Consider the following 23,656-nt stretch of genomic DNA (forward strand, 5'->3'; position numbering starts at 1 on the left):
ATGGGAAGTTGAAAATAACAAAACTTGAAGAGGAGAGAATTCAGAATTGCCAATAAATTTTCAAATAATTTAAACACTTGGAAAACTATAAAACCGGAAAAGTGAAATTTTTCCTTTTGGAAAACTACATCGTGAACTATGAAAACATATACCTCCTTTTTCGTTGCAGAGTGTTCGAATGAATCAGCCAGAAACGGATGAGGACCATTGATTGACCCGACCCTCAGTATAGTCGCTGACAGACTACATCGCAAACATTACCAAAAATTATTCACCCCAATGGAGCAGTGACTTTAATTATTTATGTACCAATTTCCATAGGTACTTACAAGACTTTATTATAAGCCTAAGCCATATTGTTATTCCGATTGCATTTTTAGTTCATAGGCTGTAATAGTTTTTAAGAGTATACTAGAAGTGAATTTGTTTATATTTATTGATGATCGTTAGATAATGAAATTTTTTTGGAAGACAAGCGAGTAGATGATTTCTTTCAAACTATTGATTAAATTTTGTCAACATGAATCGGGCAATAAACATAACTTGATATATTTCAGTGTTGTATCGTTTACTCAAAAATTGTGTACAAAATCTATTTTCTTTTTTGTCAAAAATATTTAGTTTGTGTCCTAACAAGCTATAATAAGCAAAAAATGGTATAAAAACTCATTGAAATGCTAAAAAACTCGTTTTCTTGGATGGACTGCACCTATCTTTTCATCCTATCGAATTCAATTATTTAATAGCATTCGAATTGTCTATACAAATAAAAGATCTACCATGCGAAAAGGACCTTTTTTGGTAAGTACTAACAAGTCGTGGAGTGCGTCTATTCTTTCGGTTAAACAATTCTCGTCGGATAACATTTCTTCAAATTTCACTTTATTTTAATAATATTGTCATTATTATCTCTGTTTCATTTTTTCACATTTTTAGTTGATAAAGGGGGTTTTCGTTTTTCAGTACATGGCTTCAGTACGGTGATACACGTAAGTTAGTGGTTGCTTATTGGCAAGATCCAGCTCCTGCGCATATTTTCTAGATAAATTCACAATTTTGTTACGTTTAGCTACTTCGGAGGTTCAAATAGATATTGAGGATGCAACGTGATTCGTTGAAATAGGGAAAAAGGATCACTATCAACGGAGGAAAGAGTTTGCTACTTAGGTGAGTGTGTACGTACATCCTTTCGTTTGCTTGAATGTGTTCCCAAATTTAAGGTGACTATAAGTTTAGTTCATGACCAGATAAAGGCGAAAAAAGACAAGTAACTTTCTGTTGAGTTTCCAAGCATATTTGCGAAACTGTTATATATGATTCCTACGAATGTATAAAAATCTTGTATGATTGAGAAGATTTGATATTTTAAGTTTGAAGTACATCTCTTAATACGCAGCTACGGTGGCAAGAAGGCTAAAACTATTGGAAATAAGATTCCACTGTCATCATTGATGTTACTGCGTGAAAACCGTTTATTATTCCGTTTTAGGCGCTTGGCTATACATTTTCAATACTCGCGTTGCTTAACGCTGAACATTCTTTCCTAAAAGCCTCCTAGCTGCACAGAAAATCTCTTTTCGACGAGATATAGCTGTTCGATTTTTATATTTTTAATAAATCTAAAACAAATGACATCAAGTGACGCTGTTTCAGTGCTATGCTTCTTTATCAATCTGTCGGTTTCGTTTACAATATGTTTTGATTCGAATTATGAACGGTCCCAATTTTCTTAATATGTACTTATTTATAAACATCTTCGCGGGTTCTAAACTGTTAATAAACTGAACATAATATATACAACATATTTTTTTTTTCATTACAGTACATATAATCTTCTAAATCTGTACAACGGTTTATAACGTGGCACTCAATCGTTTACATTGACAAGAATATTTGGCTTTTGTATATCATCATATTATAGCTGTTCGGTTTAGGTGACACGACTAGGGTTTGTTTTAATATATTTTAAAATGTCACCTAATTCAATCGCAACAGAAGTTTAATTTCATAACTTCGAATTTGAAAAGATACCAGTCAAAACGATTGGAAATAATCTAGTCCAAGTGATCATACATTTAATTTCACTCAACAACACATCAGACTTGCAGCATCAAATCAAAATGTGTTCTAATGCAAGTGCTGGAAATATGATAATCATCAGTGAAACAAAGCCCGTAGTACTGCATTTCGTGGCGGAGCTTTACCTTCTGTTTCGACAAACTCCGCAGCCGGTATTTGAAGACCCATTACTACGATACTACTGACCACTAAGAGAACTACTACTGGCTTGATCTCGAATATACAACGAGTTTCTTAACGAAACCATTTGTCGAAAATCCAAGCTTATTAAGTACGCTCAACAAAGTTCCAGAACAGTGGTGACAGCATATCACCTTAAGGACATCCGCAGATACTCGCTTTTACAATCTCTACTTGTCTTATGTCGATGAACACAGATGTCGGTTACTAAGCATTGCGTAATCCAGTTCGTGATATATGAAGGTAATACATGACCATGTGCTGCTTTCGAAAAGGAATCGATAGACGTGTTATTAAAACCACTTTCATTATCAATAAAAACTCTCAAGTTCGATTGTTTTTTACGAAAAAGCCTGTTCAGTGTCATAGAAAACACTGTGTAACAGGGTAACAGGGAAAGGTCACTACCGCTGATATGCGCGAAGAAGTAGTTGCTAAGCTAGAAACTGGAATATAGTCGTCCATCGAAACTTTGTGAACCCATTTTACAATTATTTCACACCATGCCATGAGTGACCATATCTGCGTTTGTTCGTTTATTTAGGTTTTAACCCAAAGGGTCATGTGCCTTAATAGAAAAAGATATGTACACTGAAACCTCCATTTACGAACCAAACCGGGCAGGTTCGTAAATTGAAAAAAGTTCGCTTCACATTCGTACATAAATTCTTCTTGACAAAGCAGTTCACAAAATTGAATCATTATTATGTATGAATATTTTTATAACGGGTTTGGCGGGAAGATGCCGGAAATCGATGAGTGGCACCTTTTTGAAGGCCAAGATGGCGTCTTCTAACCCGTATATGTAGTGATTTTTTGTGGGCTGACAAAACAGGGATACTGACAAAATCGAGACATGTTGTTTTGTTTCTTTTTAATAAAACGAAGTTGTTAAAATATTTCCCTTTAGTCCCCTAACAGTCCGAAAATCCCTTTCTGATTATTTGGTATGAATATTTTCTTCAAAAAGGTCTTCCAGCGCAAAATTAAAAATAAGTAAATATTTTTATTTATGCAGATTTTGCATCTTGGAGATAAAAAATAAGCTTAAGGATTTACTCCAGCTTGGCTTGACTCATCTGCTAGAGCTAATCAAACGGAATTTCATATAAGACAGACCATTCGAGTTCGGGTTATAAACAGCGCGTCAACGCGGTTAGTGTACCTGAATAAACAAAACTCGTTTTATTCGTGTATTACGCCGAGAATCCGAGGGAAATTTTCACACACGACAGTTCGTTATCAAAACTACCTGCTCCAACCGGAGTGAAGTGGAAAAATTAGTGCCTGTGGATAAAATAAGCGATTACAAACTCTGCCTGTTCGCGCTTTGTTCACCATAACAAAGCTTGGTGTATCCCGAGTGGCAAGCGACGCACAGTGACACGACGAGTGACAAAACTCCAAAAATCAATGTCTTGTAATTCTTTTGTAAATATTTGTTTTATTTTGCTCTTAGTTTGAAGAAAATTTTCTCAAAATTTTATGATAATTGGATAAAAAATGAATTTTTAACATGTCGTTGAAGCAAGTGATGTCGAAGATTTCTGTTCAATTTAATTCACGAAAATTGTTTGTGTGCACCACGGTTTTTCGAGGCGCAGATTACGATTTTGATATCAAGCCAGTGCAAAGCGAACGAAAAAAACAGTTACTTGTGTGCATTGTTTGAAGAACAAAGGATACCGTTATTTTGTATTATTGGGTGACCTTTCAAGATGACTGAGTCTCATAAAAAAATTGATTATTCGGCCTAACACAGTGTCGATTGACTTCAGGTCATTTCGCATAAGACCAAGTATTCGTGATGTGGAACATCTGCTGAAGGTGAAAATGCAGCTTCGGTTTTCGGAAGTCACCTCCATACAGCTAGAACACGTCAGGCATGCGGTGCTGATAACCTTCAAAAAATTCGCCCAGACGAAAAGATTTATTTCGCAGAACAACTTGAAACACGTGCTTGTTTGTGACAAAGTGAAATCAAGATCCCTATATACATGGATAATGGAAATGTTGAAGTTAAATTACATGATTTATCTCCACTTACTTGCAAAGTGGCAATTAAAAAATGCATGTCGAATTTCGGAGCAGTGGAATCTATTACGGAGGACACATGGAGAAACTACTTCCCAGGTATTTCAAATGGTGGCTTTGTGGTGAGACCAACCCACTCCATCCTACCTTACCCTGCAGTACAAAAAAGAAGGGGGAAATACTATTACACAGCGAACTCTTTGTGCATATCAAGGACAAACTAATACGTGCCAGTTCTGTGAACAAACGGCACAATACGGACAACAATGCCAGAAACCGCTGAGGAAAGCTCACCTGCAGAAAGAAATGCCACCACCCAAGCTCCAATATCTTCACCTGAACCGCAAACGGTTGCCAAATTTGTGGCTGCTGTTCAGGCAATAATGACAACTGTAAAAGCTGCGTCAAGTACTTCAAAGTTAACAACTAGTACCACCAGTGAAGAAACCACCACCAAGGATGGAGTGTTCACATTCGTGACCCGCAAGGGCAAGAAGCCAAGAAGAACATCTGATCGCGAGTATCAAGGCAGTAATCAAGATGCTGATACGGGCATAAACGACAACGAGAGTGACATGGATAACCCCGAAATTGGCGAGAGAAGGAACATCTTCCCGACGCGAAAAAAGATCTCCGCTCGCAATAGCAAATTGCGCGTACGGGATCTTACAGGCTCAAAATAAAATGCATTGTAATTTTTATTTTTTCATCTTGTAAATATATAAAAGACCCACGGCTCCTCTAAGCTAACGCATTGAGTCGTGTCAAATAAACGAATTAAAAAAAAAAGAAATTGTATTTTTCTAAATTATAGCAAATAAGCCAATTCTACGAAGAAATGCATGGAGTGAAAATTGACAACAAGCATGCAAATTGCAGTAGCTGTAAAATAAATATGACAAAAATACGAAAACAACTGAAATTCGCTAAGATTCATAGTTTTATTTAAATTAAATTTGACCGAGGATATGTCCAAAGGTCATTATTATGATGAAGAGTCCATTTAAATTCATACGTTATACTTGGTTAGAACATGCTGGTACTGCTTCCTGGTATAGTTTTGAGCAACCACGTTTTGTTGTCATGCTTGCTGACATGCTACGATTGTCAACCTTCTCACAAACAAATTCGCCAACTGGAGTGTACGCCAATGTGAGCTTTTTGGCCAAATCACGGCCGGAGATCCCAGTCTACTGATTTTCACTTGTAGTATCCAGTCATATATTCCACATCTGTTTCTGCTTTGCATGATCAAAGGTCATTGCTCCCCGCTAACGTTCAAGAATGGTATTCATAACCGATTTTCGATATTTGGAACCTTTGGCGATCACTTCTGTTGACTTCATTGGTTTTCAATATGAACGACCAAATTATTTACGTCTTTTGCGTTCCACTTTTGAACATGTTTATGAATCTCGGTGAAATTTTCACCATTAAGTACACAATTCTTCCTGATCAAAATGCAGCATTGTGCAACTCGCTATGACAAGCGGAGGTGCAGCAGTAATTAAAAGTACGGGTCCAAATTTTAAACTGGAAATCTCATAATCCGTCTCTGTCTCCACTTAATCAAGAATTACTCACAAACGGGCAAATTCGGGCAAGAATTCTTTAATGCTCCAAATGGCGAATTGCTCAAGGAACACAAATTGTCTTGAAACATAGTGGACATACGTGGACAAAAAAAAATTCATTAATTTAGCAAAAATGTCTGTTGAAGCCGTCTGCTACAAAAGCGTGAAAGTTATTGACATTTTCTATAAACAAACAAAATAATATCATTTGACATCAATACATATAAATAAAGTACATAGCGTCACCATAACTTTCCATTATTCCACATTCGAAACCGGCACTTTCATCAAAATCTAATTACACTTCCCAAGTAACAATTACAGTTTTATAGCACACTACAAGAGCAATCTAGGTTTTAAGAAAACCTTCAAGAGTGTCATGAAACTACAATGAATAATACTGATATTTCGGGCGCTCGATAAAAATATGAGCAAAACGCGATGGCTTAAACTGTTTGGATGTGTAAACACCCCAAATATGGAAATTTTGGAGCTTTTCACTTAAAATAGCATCCGGCAGCACCATCTGAAGGACAATATATGTACTAGAACCCAAAGTACTACCATGAAATTTTCGACTTTTGGCCAGGTTTTTAGGCAAATCCGCCACTGTGCAACGCCTTCAAATGGGTATTCATAAAAGTAGCCGAAAAAAGAATTATGGAAATTCAAAACTAATAGCAGAAATGCAGTCAGCTATCCAAAATTAGTTAAAAACCCAGTTTTTAGCCACATAAACCAATTTGTATAATTTGGCCACAACTTTGTATGAAGAGGTGCCACTGTGCGACGCCATACAGAAGAACACGTTAAGGTTGAACAGAGAATGCGCAAAATTCGCAAACGAAAAAAGCAGTTTTTTTTCCACACCGTATGTCAGATCTTCATAAAAATCAATCAGCGTATGTAGAAACTTGTTACAGTACTGCTGATTGATTTTTATGAAGATCTGACCTACGGTGTGGAAAAAAACTGCTTTTTTCGTTTGAGAATTTTACCCGTTCTCTGTCCAACCTTAAAAGCATGCTAACAAAGTGGATAAAAGTGGCCGAACAAAAGAAATGAGAAGAACCAAAAAGGGCCATGTCCCCCCACAGCGGCAGTAGCAGAATCTATGCTATGAGTGGGAAGGGGTTCCCAGCGTTTGGTTTGATTCCACAACGAACGGAAGGACGCTACCTTGTCATCAAACGCACGGATGATAGCAAAACGTTGGAAAAAGTTTCACCGTTTTTGATCGACAAGGTCATCAGAAGTTGCTGTAGCGCGAGGTGACCAACGTGAAGCGGATTTAAGATGGCAAATTACTGGTTCATACTAAAGCTTGAGCTTGTGCGACCACCTCTGGCTGCTACTCTGTTATCAATCGAGACTAGCTGAAGTTGCACAGGGAATCAGTAGATAATTATGCAACTCCTGGTAATCCTAGTGTTTTTGATCAATACCGGCGCCGGCCAGGCCCGAACGTAGATCGCGGATCGAAAGAGAAGGAATGGTTAGTCCGATACTTGCTTTTTGCTAGAGGCCGAAGGTAGTACTACCCACTCGAAAATAACCGAAATTTTGAACAATTTCAAAAACAAAATAGATGTGCAACGCATGAATCTCGCACTACACACATTTGAAAACATCAATGTACCACAATTTCATTTGCATAAACGAACGTGATTTAATATGAATGTAATGTAGGCGTGTGCATTGCGAAAAGGGAAAAATCCTTACTAATGGACCCCTCACTCTATGCTTTCTACCCACTCGGGCGTAAAGTGTTTCGCCGCCCCTGGATCTACTTCTTCTTTACCGACGTCAGAGAGGTGATTCCACTACCTGGACTAGATATCGATCCACCAATTTCATGGCCCGTCCCCACCAACGGCATTACTTCCCTTCCGAAGGACCTCAGATTTTTTCACCTCAGAAAAATCTCAACCACCTCGGCTGGAATTTTGAACCCAGGCCAAATGGAATGAATGGCGATCACACTTCCCACTCAACCACCGGCGCCATCGGCAAATTACTGGTTCACGGACAAACAAGCCGACAAATTACTAAAACTTAAAAGTATGACGAGTGATACAAACATCACAGTCGTGGAACATGAAAGCATGAATTCGTGCCGGATAGTTATCACATGCCGCGACTCGCAAGACGAAAACGACGACGAGATTCTGGAGAACCTTCGCGAGCAAGGGGTTACATCAGTGTATAGGATTATGCGAAAACAAGGAGAAATCAAGGTCAAAACAACTTTCGTACTAACGATCTCAAAAGCTACAATGCCAGAGGACATCAAAGTAGGGTTTCAGAAGGTAGCTACGCGACGGTGCCATGCACGACCGATGCGCTGCTTTCAATGCAATCCCGCAACGTAGAGTCAACCCAAATTACAACACCGAACCTCAAGCCACAACCTATAGTAACAACATCAAAACCGAATCGTGACGAGAAAACGCCAAAGGAAACCAGCGATTGCAACAAAGCAAAACCAGAATCATCAAAACAGTACAGCACGCGAAATCAAACAAGTGGAAAAGAAGAGCAAAGCGACTCATCATCATCCTCCTCAAAACCGAAACGGTTGAAGAAAGAGTTCGTATATCAAATCAGCAGCGACGACAAACTTTACTAAAGACAGAAGAAATGTGGAAGCGGAAAACCTACAAAAGTCCAACTAAAAGAGATCTGCACTGAAAGTTCAGAACGTGAGTATAGCGAAATGGAGATCTCCTCGCAAATCACCTTCATCATGCAAGTAAAAACCAACGCATCAAAGTCAAACGTGAAAACAAGCAACCCAGCAATCATCTCGTGGAATATCCAAGGTCGCCGTGCGAAAAAGCCTGAAATCAACCTTATGATCAATGAACAGCAACCTTTCTTAATATGCCTCCAAGAGACTATGTGCTCTACCGGTATCCAAGCAAATATCAGTGGATTCAACAGGGTCCACCAACAACGTTCCAGTGAAAGAAAGCAGCAGGTGGTGTTATAACTGTCGCGACGTAAGAATCGGTTTAGACTACAAGAAGATATTAATCAACAGTGAACTCGAAGCCATCGCAGTTCAGGTAGATCCTCCACTCAATATTTCCGTTCCGAATGTTTACTTGTCACCCGGACAGTCAATTACTGCCCTGAAACTAGGTTCAATGATCGATCAAGTACCAAAACCCATGCTTCTTGTTGGTGATATAAACGCGCATCACCCGCTCTGGGGGTCGAGAAGTTCTAACAGGTGAGGGAGAGTGATCGAACAAGTAATCGACGATCGCGAATTAACGGTGCTTAACAACGGGGATTTATCTTACATTAATCACGCGAGCGGTGACGAATCTTGCATTGACATTGCTTGTTGCTCACCCGAGTTAGCAGGTCGACTAGAATTCAACGTACTGGAAGACAGCCATAGCAGCGATCAGTTACCACTGTCGATAGCGATCCCAGAATCCCAACAAAAAGAACAACAGTATGTCTCCAGATAGAGAATAAACGGAGTACATACCAAAGTTCCGTGATTTTCAGAGAAAAGGATAATGCAATTGAACAGATGCAAGAAATTACTACCGCAATCATCCAACCTGCAGAAAAAGCCATCCCTAAATCTAGTAGAATCCCGCGAAAAACAACTGTACCGTGGTGGAACAACGACATTACTGCTGCAGGCCGCCGAAAAGCGCTGAGAAGATTGAAATCGCAAAAACAAAACAGTATTAGGTAACAATCTTCTGGTGGACGAGTTTAGGAGGGCACGCCAGACCGCCAGGGAAGTGATCAACGAAGCACAACGAACGTCGTGGAAAGAATTTGTCGGAAGCTTCAACGTGCATACGACCTCTGCGGAGCTAGGGAGAAACGTTCGCAACATGCAAGGGAAAGCCAGCCAAACGCGCATAAACGCCGGTAGAGAAACAGCGAAAAATGATTGTGAGATAGCCGAGGCGCTGGCAACCCACTTTGAAACAGTATCCAGCATCAATAACTACACCCCGGAGTTTTGTCCCACAAAACAACGGTAGAAACAACACCATTGATTCCCAGACCAACAGCACACCGACCGTAACAAACCATTTACCTTATACGAGCTAGAAAGGGCCCTCTAAGGAACTCGCGGTTCGTCGCTAGGTCTCGACACTGCCCATTACAAAATGATTTCCATGCTCCCTCACGACTGCAAAATTATACTATTATCAGCGTATAACCGACTATGGGCTGAATCTTCATACCCAGACGATTTGTACCAATCGCTGCGGAAAAGATGTTTCAGAGCTCGAGCAAACGGACAGATATCAAGCGAGAAAAATATGGAAACTGGACTATGTCAGGGATCCGTACTCAGTTGATTAGATAGTATTATATAGTATATAGGTATTATAGGCCTCATTCAAATTGAGAAAGGCGATATCCATGTGCCTTCCATCAACGACAACCTACCCGACTATTTCCCGGAAAGATCCGAGCTAAACGCCGTTTCCAAGGTCTTTGCGATAAGGTAATTGACGACGGTCAAGACGGTCTTCTGATTCACAAAGCGCAACGAGTCTTCTGTTGACCATCCGTTCCATGACTTTTCCGGTGCACGGTAACAGGCTTAGAGGTTGAATGTCTTTGGGGATCCTCGAGTCTTAATTCCTTTTGGGATGTGATATAATGAGGGCGGTATTCCAAGACTCGTGGAAGGACACGCCTGTAACTGGCCACCAGGGCCCTTTTTCCTTCTGGAGGCAGATGTTTCAAGAGGGGTTATCCGATAGTATCGATATCAGTGACTTTTTCTTTTGCTTGGGTCAGTGCCGCCGTAAGTTCCATTCCCGTGAACAACTAATTGTACTCGGGGTCATTGTGGGGCGAAAAAAACGATTGGAGATAGCCCTGCTTGTTGTTTCCTCCTAAGCAAGATTGGCGAAAAAGATGGGTTGTCCGATAGAGAGGAAAAGTAACAGACTAACTAATTGGAAATCTCTATCGGTTGGGTAGTTGTGATGCCGTTGATTTCAAGCGAGTATCCGAAGTGTCTTCATATCCCGCTTAATGCGTTGATATATCTCCACAGTTCGCTGGATGGTGAATCAGTATGGATCCCATCAAGCAAATCGTTCCTGCTGGCTACTTTGGCATCGGTGATAGTTTTTCAGACTGTGTTGCGAAGTTGGCGGTAGTTACCGACTCGTTTTTCCCAGAGAGGGTGAACAAGGGATGTCCTTCGAAGAGTTCAGTGTACCCTCCTGCGATCATAAATTAGTTGGGCTACTTCTGAGTTTCCCGCTTAGATGATGATGTCGCCGATTTCCTCTGGTAAGTATATCCGATCCGGTTCGATTCTGTCAGCTGGGTTTGACTCTTACGCCTCCCAGTCAGCGTTATTATAAAGCTAGCGTTTTTGTCTGGTTACCGTCGAAGGTATTCGGTCATGGGAAATGTGGAACGGGTAGTGGTCACATCCTCTCTGGTCATGAAGGGCGGCGCACAAGAGCTTCTTTGCGGTGGAATGAGAGTAGATGATAAGGTCAAGCGAGGACATGGTTCGTCCCTGCAGGAAAGTAGTTGGCCCCGTAGTTAAATGTTATGAGGTCATTGTTTTTCACTGTTTGGAGGATGTCGTTGCCACGGCGGTTGCATCGAGTAGACCGAATGGAGTTGGTCAATAAGTTGATTCAATTTTACTACTTTTACTTGTTCACACCACTCGGGGATGTCTATTGAGAGCACTGTACACGCGAACGGATAATTATTCCTTCGGGAAACTGCTATCAGGTCCGTGTACATTGCTACCGGTACGTCTATTCGAATGGCTAGATCGATCGTTTGATGAATGTTGGCTTCGGACGAGGCCTCCCAGGAGTAGCGATTGTTGAGTCAGGGGGTCGGATCAATTTCACTCCGGAGGCGTGTTTCCTGCAAGGCTAGGCAAATAGGGTTTGTCCTCTGCAGGTCTCCGAGGTTGTTTCTTGGGCTATTTATATACCACTGTAGTGTGTATTGGTTCGAATGGTAGCTAGATTTTGCGATGGATGGCCTTCCGTGTGAGCCGATACCAATAGTAGATTCTTCTGGGCGAGGACTCCAATTTCTGTTTTGATATTTCATTGGATGCCGCAAACATTTGGCTATTGGACAAAGGGCCTGCGCCTAGTTGGTCTGCACAGTGACCTATCGGTAGGCGGGACAGCGGAGGTAGGTGGACAAATCATGTGTTGGTTGAAGCTGATTGTTTTATTTACGTGACTTTAAATAAAATTAATCATTCGGCACGCTACTATTTAAAGATATATACATTTAATTTAACAAAGGTTAGAGAAGTCTTATAAGGTTTTCTGCTTTAAGAAAATTGAAGAAGTTATATTCGTGTTCTGGTCCAACGATTTCTCCTAGCGTAAGGTTGTTTAAAAATCTATCCCTATTCTGCTGGTAACGCTGGCAATCTCTCAGTAGGTGTTCCACCGTCAGGTCCACTCCACAGCAACGAGGCTTCTCTTTCCGGTCGAATAGATACCCGTGAGTGAGCATAGTGTGCCCAATCCGTAGTCTGGTGAGGACTGTTTGCTCCGAGGAATTGGACAGATATTTCCCCGCCATGGTCGTTGGTTTGATTCTCCGGGTAAATTTACCGCATGTTTTCCACTCATTCTCCCAGGTTTGTCGAAGTAGTAGTTTGGTGAAATTTTTAAAATCTTTGGCTGGTACTGGTACATTTTTGCATTCTTTCGTTCGTCCTTCTCCAGCTAGACGAATCGCTTTCTCGTTACCTTCAATGCCGGAGAGGCTGGGCACCCTGCAGAAACTGATGTTTTTGTTTGCAGAGGCATCTTTCACCGCTTGTATCCATGGATGTCGAGACTTTCCATGTTCCAGCGCTTGTAGGCAGCTGGCTGAATCGCTGAAGACGACTGTGTGCTGCGAGTTTGAAGCATTTTCTGAGGCTATCAGTAATGCAAGCGGCTCGGCAGAAAATATTGTACAGCTTTCGAGAATTCGTATGCTAATGTTTGTATTTCTACCGAACACTTCAAGCCCTACGCTGTCCTCGTTTAGGAATCCGTCAGTAAAAAGCTCCAATGATGATGAGTATTGGCTTTGCTGAATTTGCCTGAAAATGGCTTCATGGGCATGAATTTGTTGTTTGATTCTCCAGTCGATTTCAGGCGCATCTGCGTTCCAGGCTCGATCGCTTAGCCTGCTGAGGACGCTGATCATGGGTATACTCTGGTTTGTCAGTCTATTTAACCACTCCGATGCTTTTCTAACCGTAGGGCAAGCGAAAGCATCCTCTATGAAGCGTTTCTCCAACCAGCTGGTCGCCTTGCCGACGAGGCACCCGGTCATCACATGTTCAAAAGGAAGCTGTCCACTTTCAGATAGTAGCGAGGGTATTGGGCTGGTTCTAAGGGCTATGTAGATTGGTCGAATCGCTGTATGGTAGAGTGGCTGAATGCGCTTAATAACTTTGTCAACACCACGACTGTATAGTCTTTTTCGACAGGAGGATGCTGTTTCCGATTTTAAAAAGTGTCTGGCGGCTGCCACCAGCAGATCTTCCACATCTTGCTTAGGCGACTTTGGCAGTTCTTGACAAGTTCGTCAGCATGCTTGAGAAATTTCAGTTTTGAGTCCACTTGAACTCCGAGTATCTTCGCTACGTTAACCTGCCGAATGGTTCTATCAGTTGTTACCAGTTCTGGCAACTTTCTGTGTGAGCCGCCGGCACAAACGTGTAGTAGTTGTGATTTTGCTGTTGAAAATTGCAGTCCGTGCTGGCCAGCCCAAGCTATCACTTCTTTAAGTACGGTTTGTGCATGTGCTCGTGAACGTCGAGGAAACTTGCTCATTGCAATTATAATTAAATCATCGGCACAGAGTATAAATTTGACGTCATCGGCGACCGCATTGCAAATAAAGTTTATCGCAATGTTGAAAAGAGTGGGCGTAGCGTATTGGTAAATCGATTGCCTTGTACGCAGCGCACCTGGGTTCCAGTCCCGACCCCGCACATAGGGTTAGAAATTTTTCCTAAGAGATTTTTCTAACCCGAAGAGGCAAATGACCTTTAAGGTTAAAACCTCTATAATTGAAATATATAAAAAAAAGGGTTGATGCTATCACAGAGCCCTGCGGGATCCCATTTTCGAGTGATTGACGTTCGGAGAGTGCAACAAACACATGAAAACTCCGTTCACCAAGGAAACTGTGTACGTACCTTAGCATTTTGCTAACAAGTTTCCATTCACTGATGGTTGTGACGATTGGGGGTACCTCCATGTTCTATCGAAGGCCTTTGACAGGTCGAGAAGAACAACATTTGCATGCATGTCGGATTGAATCGCATTTTCCAGCACCGTCTCAAGATGTGTTGGCTCTTTAGTCGCTTATTCAACTCGATGTCGTGAACCAGCCGTCGATTTACCATCCTCTCCAGTACCTTTCCGACACAGCTGGTCAATGATATGGTTTTCTTGAGCGGGATTACAGTAGCTTTCTTCCACTCAGCGGGGACGATGCCGCTACTCCAGACACCGTTGTAGATGTCGAGTAGCGTTAGTTTGGCTTGGATGGGAAGTTGTTTTTCTACTTGATAGACGATACGATCCGGACCTTCCGATTTGCCTGCAGCCTTATTAAGTGCCCATGTTAATTCACTCAGGCTCAAGTTGGCATCCAGCGCCGTGGGAGCCACATCGAAGTTATGCTCTTTTTTCTCCTCCTGTGCTTCCCGTTCTTGAAAGGCTTTTGGATAGCCTGCGGTTGCGGAGACAGCGGCGAAATGAGTCGCTAGTGACTCCGCCATGGCGGCAGGTTCTTTGGTTATTGTTCCGTCGATTCGAAGATATTTTTTATTACACCTTCTTTTTCCACTGAGTGCGTTGATGTTACTCCAGAGTTTCTGCGATGTGGTGATAGGATTAATTTCACCTACGAACTTTTCCCAGCTGGCTTTCTTAGCTTCTTCTATCGCTTTTCTTGCATTAGCCCTTGCTTTTTGGAAGTTTTTCAGTGCCATATCCTTTCTTGTGTCCGTTCCATTCAGGCGCCGTAGTGCTCGAAATTTTCTTCTTCTCAATTTTATTTCCTTTTCAACTGTTTCGTTCCACCAAGGCACAGCTTTTGGTCCTGGTAATTCTGTTGTTCAAGGTATCGTTTTTTTGCCGAGTCAAAAATCAGTTGATTGAATTCGGCGATCGTGTAGTCTTTTGTGGGGTCTAGTTGGCTGCGTATTTCGTCCTGGTACAGTTCCCAATTTGCGCTGTCGTATCGCCATCGCGGTTTTGCACAAACAGTTGGAGTCAAAAGGCTAGTGACCAGTCGGATTGGAAGATGGTCGCTACCGTGATTATCATCAACAACCTGCCAGTTAAATCTGGATGAGATTTGCCAAAAAAACAAGCGAGAGATCGATTGCTGTTGTAGTTCCATCGGCGAAATTGATTCGTGTATAGCTTCCATCATTCAGGACGGCAAGACCGTAGTCGGTGCTAAGCTTCTCAATCATTCTTCCTCTTTGGTTGGTTGACTTAGATCCCCACTCGGTGCTGGATGCGTTGAAGTCATCCATTAAAATTTTGGGTTCGGGTAGCTGACGAATCAGGTCCCTGAGTTGTTGATCGATTTTGCTAACCGACTGACTGTGGTTTGGAGAAATATATATAATGACGACTGTGTTTTTGCTTCCGGTGTCAATCTGGACGGCTACTGCCTGCCTCTCGGTGTTGATTGGAAGGCGATTTTGGGGAATACCTGTTCACACCCCCAAAGCTGCTCCATGATGGTGTTTGTGGGTTGTTCCTTCGACGAGATGGATATCATAATCTTTGATAGTGGGTGAACTGCTGAGCAATGCCTTAGTTTCCTGAAGAGCAAATACGCTGGGAGAGTATTGGTTAATGAATAATTGTAGTTCGGGTAGTCTGTGGCGTAATCCGGCGTTGTTCCATTGTAGTGCGAATGTGTTGTCAATGGGATTGCTAGCTTCTTTTCTTCGGCTATTATTGTTGTATGGGGCCATTGGGAGGTCGAGGATTATTCTTCTTCTATTTCCGGTTGACAACAAGAGTACCAGATTCGGAGTCGTTGTCCGTTACACTCATAGCTTCGGTGTTAGTGTCTGAGTTTGCAGTATCGTAGCGGTTTTGGTTGGTGGTCACTAAATCCGTTGTCATATCCAATGGTTCGGTGGTCGTCGATTTTCCGGCAATAAACTTTTTCAAAGGGGGAGGCCGGAATTCGTTTGGGGTCGTTATTTCGGGCGATGCTTCCTTTATGCGTTTGTTCTTTTTCCTTTCTTTGTTTCCTTCTGCACTGTTTTTACATTGGCAGCCGGGCTGCTTCTTGAGCTGTTCCTCGGCTGGTAAATAAATAAATAGAGCGGGCAGTTCCGATGTGGCAGATGTGTTCCATTATTTGGAGACATTTTCATAAACATTTATTGAAATCAGGGCCGGCGTTACACTTTTAGCCTGAGTGGGTAGTAAACATAGGATCAGGAGTCTATTACTAGGACTTTGTCCCATTTTCACAATACAAATGTGCGTTTGTGCAAATGGTATTGTTGTACATCGATGTTTTAAAATGTGTACCCGAGATACATGCGTTGCTGATTTCAAAATTTTGGATTGGTCTAAAATTTCGAGTGGCCACTCGGTTAATTTCAAATAGGTAATACTACCTATACTACCCACGCTATCCGCCGGCCCTGATTGAAATGGCTATGATGTGCACGATATTCAATTCTATGAGTCACACGGACTATTGAATGACTGTTTATTCCATTCAGCACAATTCGCATTAGGTTTATTTTCATCAGCACTCAGCAGTAGTTATTATCCGCTAAGCGAATCATTTTCGAGAGCTTGATTAATTGAATCAATTAATCGACTAACGTCAATAATCGAGTAGGTAGTAAATACTAAGGTCGCTGAGTATTTTTTGAGGCGCGTGTCATTTTGTTCAGCTAGTTTCATATTTGGCGCTGGCAACCCCTTCGTGAATCAAGTGGTCGATAAATCTATTATTGATTTTTCGATTATTTTGGAGAACAATCGATTATTTGCGTTAATCGAAAAAATACGTCACTACTTAGCAGTGAAAACTCTGCTAGCCATAGGCTTCTCTGCTAAATCTAAACTTTTTCATTTTAATAATTTTAGCAGACTTCGATTGGATCTTATTGAACCAGCTGGTTCATACCAGCTATTTTAGTTGACAATATCTGCCACTAAAATCAAGCTTCCGTTAAACACAAAACTACGAATAATTCAAAATAATTTTCCAGTAGACTAAAGCCAAATATCCGGTCAACTCTATCTATCAAACGTTCAATCGTCCTATCAACACTAAAACTCGATGCATCAACTCTTTTTAAAAACTCTATAACATCTGTAATGCGGTTCTCATAATCCAACGTGCCATCTGTTAACTACTATGTATAGCTATTATGCCGCCAATGCCCGATGAGGAGGATCCACTGGGCACTGCCAAAGTGGTGGTGACTTTCAGGTTGATCCATCCAACCAGCAGGGATGAAACGATCAGGTCGGCGGTTCAAACAGGTGGGGGATTTCCCTTTTGTACAGCGGAGGGGAATGTGTGCCTCGGGGTAAGTGTGATTCTGCCATAGCCTTACCGACTAAATGTACAACTAAAATCAGCACATGGTTTCGTTGATCGGTGGATCCGTGTCCTCCTCGGTGCTGCTCTTGATATTGGACGACAGTTTAGCGATTTCGTCCTGTACCAGATTTGTGCTGATACATGGGATTGGTTCCCTCAGTGGGCAAGTTTGCGTGTCCTCAGTACTAGTGGAGCTACTCTCCTTCAATAGTGCCATTGCAGTCTTGGTTCCAAGTACACTGAGATTGTCGGTGAAACGGGTGGATTTGATAGGTTTACTCGCACCATTACCTACTGGAGCTGGCTTCGTGGGCGGCGCCAGACGTTCCAACCCTTCTGGCGTTGAACTTGAAGCCTTTCCCGATCCGGCCGATTTTTCTATACTAAACTGCTTTTTTAGGAAACCTGGCCGGGACTCAGAAGATTTAGCCACGGTTGCACTGCCAAGCGAGGATGTTCGCTTGGTGAAACCTAACCGATCTTCCGGAGGACAGTTCATTCCGGCCAACAATTCGATTACGGTCGAATTCAGACTCGTTTCCCCGTCCATCGAGAGATCGTTTGTCATCGACGAGTTATCGATGTTGAACGAGCTGTTTGTCTCGTTGGAACTCTGCTTTATGAACTTATACGGTTGGAGAGAATAATCCGTGTCAGTGCTGGAATTCTTCTGTAAACTCTCGCATGATTTCTTGTAAATTCGATTGGACGCATCGAATGACGATGGGTTAAGATATGTAGATTGTAGATACTGCGAGTTTCGGGGAGAGTTTTGCCCGGATAAGGACACTGGGGAATTTTTAGACTCACGGAGCGAGTTCCGATTCGAGACCGATTGTCGTTCGTTCTTGATACTGAATTCTTCGTTTCCGGCTGCGCTATCCGCCAAAGAAACGATATTGGACTTCGATGGTGTAATCGGAAGTTCGATAGCTGTCTCGCGGCGAAGCATTTTCCGATGACCGTAGTCATCATGAATATCGTCAAACATTTCGTCGCCCTCGTCTATCGAACACCGCGTCTGCAGAAGTTTTTCCAACATTAGGTAATCACTGTCTTCGCACTCCTTCAAGTGTCTCTTCTCAATAAGAGCGGCAAATTCAGGATTGCTCATTTCATTTACATTTTTGGGACGTTCCTCTGCAATCAAATCGTTTTATTATTATAGTTAAACTATGGCATGGTTAAATTATACCTCGAGAGGACGATGTTGGGGAAGTAATCATGTGGCAGACACTCTCCAGCTCGTCCGTGATAGATGTGTACTCCGCGTGAATCTGTAGTAAAAGCTGTCGCCCTCTAGTTGGAGGTCGTTGGACGGCTGAAATTAAGTGATTTATTGAAACATGTGTTAAGCTCTAGCGAAGACCAAAACTTACGCTGCTCAGTTCCACTATCCGGCTCCGACTGAGTGATACTCTGCTGCCGCTTGATCATATTTAGTTGATGTAGACTAGTCTGCGACTTGTTGATATCGAATCCGGACGCGCTTTCCGAATTCCTACGTCCAGCACCAGGCATGGAGCTGTTCCTTCTTCTGGCTGCGGCCACCCGTTGTCGCAGTCCGTCGTAGTTGGTGTCGACGATGTCCTCTACGGATTCGTCGCCTATCAATGTGCGATCATCACAGTTTTCCAGTGGCGTTAGGGTATCCTTACTTTCCGTGCTGGTCGTTTCCTGTCGCACGTTCAGAAATGGTTGTTTGGATTTTGTTGGATTGCTACCCAAACCGGCCGATTCCGCCGGCGATAGAGCCTTCGATGGTGGCAGGTACATGTCGGACTCTTCCGATCGAATCGACAGCTTGCGGTCTTGTGAAGTCTGAAATGGAAGAAAACCGTAGGAGTTATTAGTTGGTAGATTTTCTAATCTACAATAGAAACGAACTAAGCAAAGATATCTTTCAAAACAATTTGTTCCGATTATTTTAAGCTTTGCTCCAAGTATTTCTGGAGATTTTGTCTGCGTCCACATGGTATGCTTTTTGATACAGAGGATACGTTTCCACATAAAAACCGTATAACTTTGGATAACCACAGAGAAAACTTTCGAAGTCCGCTTAAAAATAACCACATTGCTGGTAGTAACCAGCGAGCGCTTGGAATTAATTAGAACATTAATTTTGACAGCTGAATCTCATTGTTCAGTTCTTTTTAGAATGGAAATACAACGAGTTTCATTTTTTGCCATCCTCAAAACAAAAATCGTTATAATGGTAAAACCGTGATTAAAGCAACAAGTTCTAAAGGGGGTTACTGTACCTCATGACCGGGGGTAAGTGAGCGTAACCGCCATCCAAAAACCGGGAAAACCAGCTTCCGAGCATAACTCGTATCGACCGATTGCATTGCTGTCCTGTATCCGGAAGTTGTTCGAGAAAATGATCTAGTTTCGCCTCGACAATTGGGTCGAAGCATAAGCCATGGAACATGGTGGGTTGCCCATCCAGAAGACCTGATCAGGTTATACCAAACAACGATATTGTGGGTGATGAAGTACGGGAGTTTCTGTTTCCGTTTCGCTGCGAACATACACTGCATCAAATTGGAGAGAATCCAGTATCGTTGCTTGCGCATTGCCTTGGGCTGCATGCCTCGACCCATACGATGAGTCTCGAATGGCCAGCGGACGTTCTTCTGTTGAAAAATCGATTTTGGGATGAAGCTGCTTGTCGCAGTGCACTTGAGTATTTCATTTTATACCACTGCGATGGCATATTGTTTTGAACATAACACTCGAGGAGAATCGCGTCGAATAACGATCGGGCCACTATATGTAAGTAAAAAGTTAGTACTTTCAGTATGTTATGATGTTGTTTGCTCCTTAACGAGTTATTTAAGGCGGAAGTTACCCCAAAAATATCTCAAAATTTGGAATATCTTTTTAAATTCAACAGATAGGAAGTAATTTTGTTCGGAAAAATGTGTATTTCGAAACAGCAAACAACTTTGGTGAAGATTCCAAGAACGTAGGACAATATCTAAAAAAGTTATCATGAAAAAATCGATTTCAAGGCGTCATTCATATAATATTTTCTATAACTTTTAAACCATTAAAGCTAGATATATGGTGTCTAGAGCAATTTCTTTATTAGTAACATTTGCTACAACTTTGCCGAAGGCACAAAGTTAAGAAAATGAATTTCGTATTTCACTTATAGGTGAATTAATCACTGAACGATAAGCTATTGTGGATGAGCAATCATAAGGGCAACAACTTCGCAGAACAAACTATACTTCTAAAGTTAAAGGTTCAGACGCTATTAATTTTGATCACGAAAACGACGTTTTAAAACACTGAGGACTGTGACAAAATATTCTACGCTGACGGATCAAATCTCGATGGGTCCACTGGATTCTGTATCTTCAATGATAATATCACCGCTTCATTCAAGCTCAATGATCCTGCTGTAGTTTACATCGCAGAATTAGCTTCTATTCAGTATACCGTTGAGATCATCGACACTTTGCCCACAGATCACTACTTCATTATTTCGGACAGACTTAGTTCTATCGAGGCAGTTCGGGCGATGAAGCCCAAAAAGCAATTCCCTAATTTTCTGCGGAAGATACGGGAGTCCTTGTGTACGTTATCTGAATGATCTTACCATATTACCTTTGTTTGGGTCCCCTCTCATTACTCTATCCCGGGCAGTCAAAAGGCCTACTCTTTAGCAAAGGAGAGTGTGCATTAGAAAGTGACATCTATAAAAGATCAATTTGCTTCAACGATTTTTTTCAGTGTCTGTCGTCAGATACCAACTTACTCAACAGTTGGCTAACCTCGTGGAGCAATGGGACGATGGCTACATTCCATTTTCCTGGAGGTATCAACGAAGCCTTGGTTCAGGGGAATGGATGTGGGTCGCCCGGCTCATATCCAACCACTACACGTTGAATGCGCATTTGCGGCATATCGGGCTTGCAGAGAGTAGTTTGTGCGCTTGTGACGAGAACTATCACAACATCGAGCACGTTGTCTGGGCGTGCGGCGGATATTGTGACGGCAGGTGTCAGTTAAAGGATTCCCTTCGGGCCCGAGGTAGACAACGCTATATCCCAATTTGAGATATGCTGGCAAATCGCGATCTCCCTGTATGTCCCTTATTTACATTTTTATACAAACGATAAAGATCCCAATTTAGCCCCTCTCTTTTATTTCTCGTTTCTTGGAATTCCTTGTCCTGCCTTGTAGAGCCGTGTGCCACAATGTGAGTATCTTGACCAAGCATAAGTCTCCGTTAAAAAATCTAATTTGTATTCTGTATTCCTAGTTTTAAGATAGCTGTAATTTTTATTTTTCATTAAAACTATTGCTTGCCATCCTATAAATCATATTGTATCCCTAATTTTAAGATAGCTGTGAAATTCTTCATAACAACTTGTTCCTCCGCTTGTACATCAAGCTGGATTCCCTGTTTAAAAAATTTTCCATAAAAAACCTATTGTTCCACTTTTGTATATCGAATTATACTAGAAGTATAATTCGACTTAAGATAGCAGTAAAATTCTTTCTCTCAACATACAGGGAGCGCCATCTGGATGTATCCTATTTCAACATTGAACAACTCCGCCATTTTCCTTATTTTTTCAAAGAGGTAGTGAGCATGGACGGTGCACACTACCGTTGGATTTAGGTTCACTTTGTCTGTCCACAAATTGTGACCTGTGTTTCGTTGGCCACAATCAGTGCAGTAAAATTTCATTTCATTCAATTGAAACTGAATGAACGCAGCCAATCGGTCGTTTACGGAAGCATTCATATCAACGCTTTTTTGTGAAAAGGATGATACTTACAAATGTAATAAGGCTTTTTTCATACATGCGAATGAGGGCATTGAAACGCAACAAATTAACCTTAAAAATGTGGATTCGACGATATTGCTTTCTTAAACTACAGCAAAAAATACAACGAGCGAAACTGTATTTTTGTTTGTTTATTTAAAGTTTCGCCTTCCACGCTCCATGCAAACAAACAGGGCGATACTTTTTTTGCTAGCAGTTTAGAGGCGAAACTGTTTTTTTCGTATTTTTTTAGGATTATCAAGCTGATCCCAGCTGTAAATAGTAACAATGGTCGCTATTGAAAAAACCCGGACGAAATCGGTGGTGTAAAACGGTAGTTATTGTAAAAACACGTAAGGGCGATACTTCAATGCTGATAGGTGGGACCGAAAAAGTAAACAATCGCCAAAGGGGCGATACTATCATTTTGTCAATTTCAATAGCAAAAACAAATTTTAATTTAATAATTTCAAATGCTTTATGAAGTTTTGTGTTGCGATTACTGAATCATGCAATCTAGGATGTAAAAACACAATAGGTCTTAAATAGGAAATAAAACCAAGTCTCGAAATATTCACTATTGATTTTCTTTGAATGGTGTCACTGCTAGTATCGCCCTTTTCAAGAAAAAGCGTTGATATTCATTTAACGCATCAGTTGCTGTTGATATGAAGCTCGGTTCATGGCACTTCACTCACCGTTGCGTTCAAATGAGTTGCAATTCATATTCAACCTCCGTTTGATCGTCTCAAATGAATAGATCCGCTTTCAATTTACCCAGTGAGCACCAGTCAAATGAGATCCGGGTAAATCTAAGACGAAAAGAGACAACTGGCTTCGTATTTTTGGTTATCTTGCCTTTTTTGTGCCAGATGACAGATGAGTGTCTGCAGCTAGCGAGGTTGGCAGTGCAGCCAATTTCTTTATCATATTTAGATATGTTGCTATAATACCCATAATAATGACCGTTTTATTAACCCATTCATGCCCATGTTGTTTGTGGACAACAACGTTTTTAAACAGCTATAACTTTTGTTTGAGGCAAGATTTCTTCACAAAAACAAGTAAGGCTAATAAATGTGACTATTGCCTTTCATTTGAGTATTAATAGTTTCAAGGACGAGTTATAGATCTGAAGCTATTGCAATTAGTCTGATTGGATTCCGATGTAGCAGTGCTGCCAGGGACAATTTATGTTGATGACGGAAAATGAATTTTTCATATATCTTCGTTATGTTGCAATATTTTTTGTCTTTGGCTACGTTTCCACACAAGTGGACTTTTGTAAATATTCTAGAAGAATGGCATTGAACATTAGAAGGTAAAAATCGAGCAGCTTCTAACACTGCAAGGGAAGCACCTATCTTTCTGAAAAAAGACTTTTCGTGATTCTTGATCCCATCGTTT

General features: G+C 41.4%; 2 protein-coding genes across 23 annotated transcripts in view; one reads left to right on the forward strand and one right to left on the reverse strand.

Moving 5' to 3' along the window:
• LOC131694113 (integrin alpha-PS3) overlaps positions 1 to 537 on the forward strand; it is a 37,316-nt gene extending 36,779 nt beyond the window's left edge. For all 10 annotated transcript variants that reach the window (XM_058982544.1, XM_058982547.1, XM_058982539.1 and 7 more), the window contains exon 7: positions 170 to 537. In XM_058982544.1, the coding sequence (XP_058838527.1) occupies positions 170 to 211 (42 nt within the window). In that variant the 3' untranslated portion in view covers positions 212 to 537. The remainder of the gene's footprint in view (positions 1 to 169) is intronic.
• Positions 526 to 23,656, reverse strand: part of LOC131694112 (transient receptor potential cation channel trpm) — a 355,889-nt gene continuing 332,758 nt past the window's right edge. For all 13 annotated transcript variants that reach the window (XM_058982537.1, XM_058982535.1, XM_058982530.1 and 10 more), the window contains 3 exons: positions 18,845 to 19,286; positions 18,661 to 18,786; positions 526 to 18,605 (listed from right to left, as the gene is read on the reverse strand). In XM_058982537.1, coding sequence (XP_058838520.1) covers positions 17,500 to 18,605; positions 18,661 to 18,786; positions 18,845 to 19,286 — 1,674 coding nt within the window. In that variant the 3' untranslated portion in view covers positions 526 to 17,499. The remainder of the gene's footprint in view (positions 18,606 to 18,660; positions 18,787 to 18,844; positions 19,287 to 23,656) is intronic.

The sequence above is a fragment of the Topomyia yanbarensis genome, chromosome 3 (assembly GCF_030247195.1).
Source record: "Topomyia yanbarensis strain Yona2022 chromosome 3, ASM3024719v1, whole genome shotgun sequence".
Taxonomy (NCBI): domain Eukaryota; kingdom Metazoa; phylum Arthropoda; class Insecta; order Diptera; family Culicidae; genus Topomyia; species Topomyia yanbarensis.